Here is a 1,261-nt window from a genome sequence, read left to right as displayed (position 1 = left end):
CGCCAGACCTGTGCCGTCCCGAGCACCATCTTGACAGTGCCAGCGAGCGTCTTGGCCATCGAGCGGGGTGCCATCTGTCGGGCGATTTCAAGGATCTCGTGAAAGGCCAAGTTCCCACGGTGGCCCTCTGTTGGGAAATTGGTGGGTTTGGTTGATTTTGTGATTGCCTGGGCTTTGGTTTGCTGGTTATTTGTTTTGTTCTTAGCAGCTCTGTATTCGTGTGGTTATTTAGGGTTGCTTTGTATATCTATCCTTGTGGTTGTTCGTTTTGTTTGATGTGGAGTTGTCAGGTACGTTTTATTTCGTTTATTCTTTCTTGTGTGTGTGTTTAAGTGTAGTAGGACTATGTTATAACTAGGAAGCATATTTATTACGTACATAACACACACACACATGCATACACACACCCCCACACCCCACTCTACACACACCTCCTAGACCACCTACCACACCCTCCCCCACACCCTCCTCATACACCCCATCCCACTCACCCACCCCCTCCCCACACACCCCTACACGCACACCCTATCCCACTCACCCTCCCCCACCCCCTCCCCACACACACTCCCCACACATCCCATCCCACCTACCCTCCCCACACACCCCAACCCCCCATCCCTCCCTATACACCCCCTCCCCACACCCAAAAAAAAAAAACATCCCTCCCCACACCCAAACCCCCCCCCCTCCCCACCCGCACACCTACCGACCCTCTCCCTGTGCGGCTGCTTGAGAACCCGGATGAGGTGCGCGGCGGCGGACGGCACCACCTCCGTCTTGCACTGCCGGTTCTGCACCGTGATCCGAACCGTGACCTTCTGACCTGGCCAGTCCTGGGTGGCCTCGCAGATCTGCTGACACACGATCTTCGGGCACAGCTGCAGCGGCCCGATCTTGCTGGCCAAGATGTTGGGGGGAGGGAGGCGTTGGCCCCAGCACCGCACTGTCACTGGGGGGGGGGGAGAGGGGTCTGGCTTTAATTTCATATCATTAAATTCCATCCTATTTCGTTGTGAACTGAGAGAATTGATAATAATGATAACGCTGTCACGTGGCTTTGAATGTAAACACCTTGACCGTTTCACGTGAAAAAAATGATGAATTTACACAAAACCAGCTGAAATGTGAGTAAACAAACACGGCGCCATCATATCGAAGTCACGCGAATCACACGAAGGATTTTCACATATATCACGTTATTTTAAAGAAACACGATGATGTCCGTTGTATAAACATTTTAGAATATCAACTTGTGTTTACA

At 51.9% G+C, this 1,261-nt stretch overlaps 1 protein-coding gene across 1 annotated transcript in view; it reads right to left on the bottom strand.

Moving 5' to 3' along the window:
* LOC119591247 (60S ribosomal protein L12-like) overlaps positions 1-1,261 on the bottom strand; it is a 4,828-nt gene that overhangs the window by 931 nt on the left and 2,636 nt on the right. The window contains exons 2-3 of the mRNA XM_037939957.1: positions 707-949; positions 9-127 (exon numbers count right to left, since the gene is read on the bottom strand). Of these exons, the coding sequence (XP_037795885.1) occupies positions 9-127; positions 707-949 (362 nt within the window). The remainder of the gene's footprint in view (positions 1-8; positions 128-706; positions 950-1,261) is intronic.

The sequence above is a fragment of the Penaeus monodon genome, chromosome 28, assembly GCF_015228065.2.
Source record: "Penaeus monodon isolate SGIC_2016 chromosome 28, NSTDA_Pmon_1, whole genome shotgun sequence".
Classification (NCBI taxonomy): domain Eukaryota; kingdom Metazoa; phylum Arthropoda; class Malacostraca; order Decapoda; family Penaeidae; genus Penaeus; species Penaeus monodon.
The sequence above is the reverse complement of the archived record's forward strand: the minus strand, read 5'-3'. Positions and strand labels throughout refer to the sequence as shown.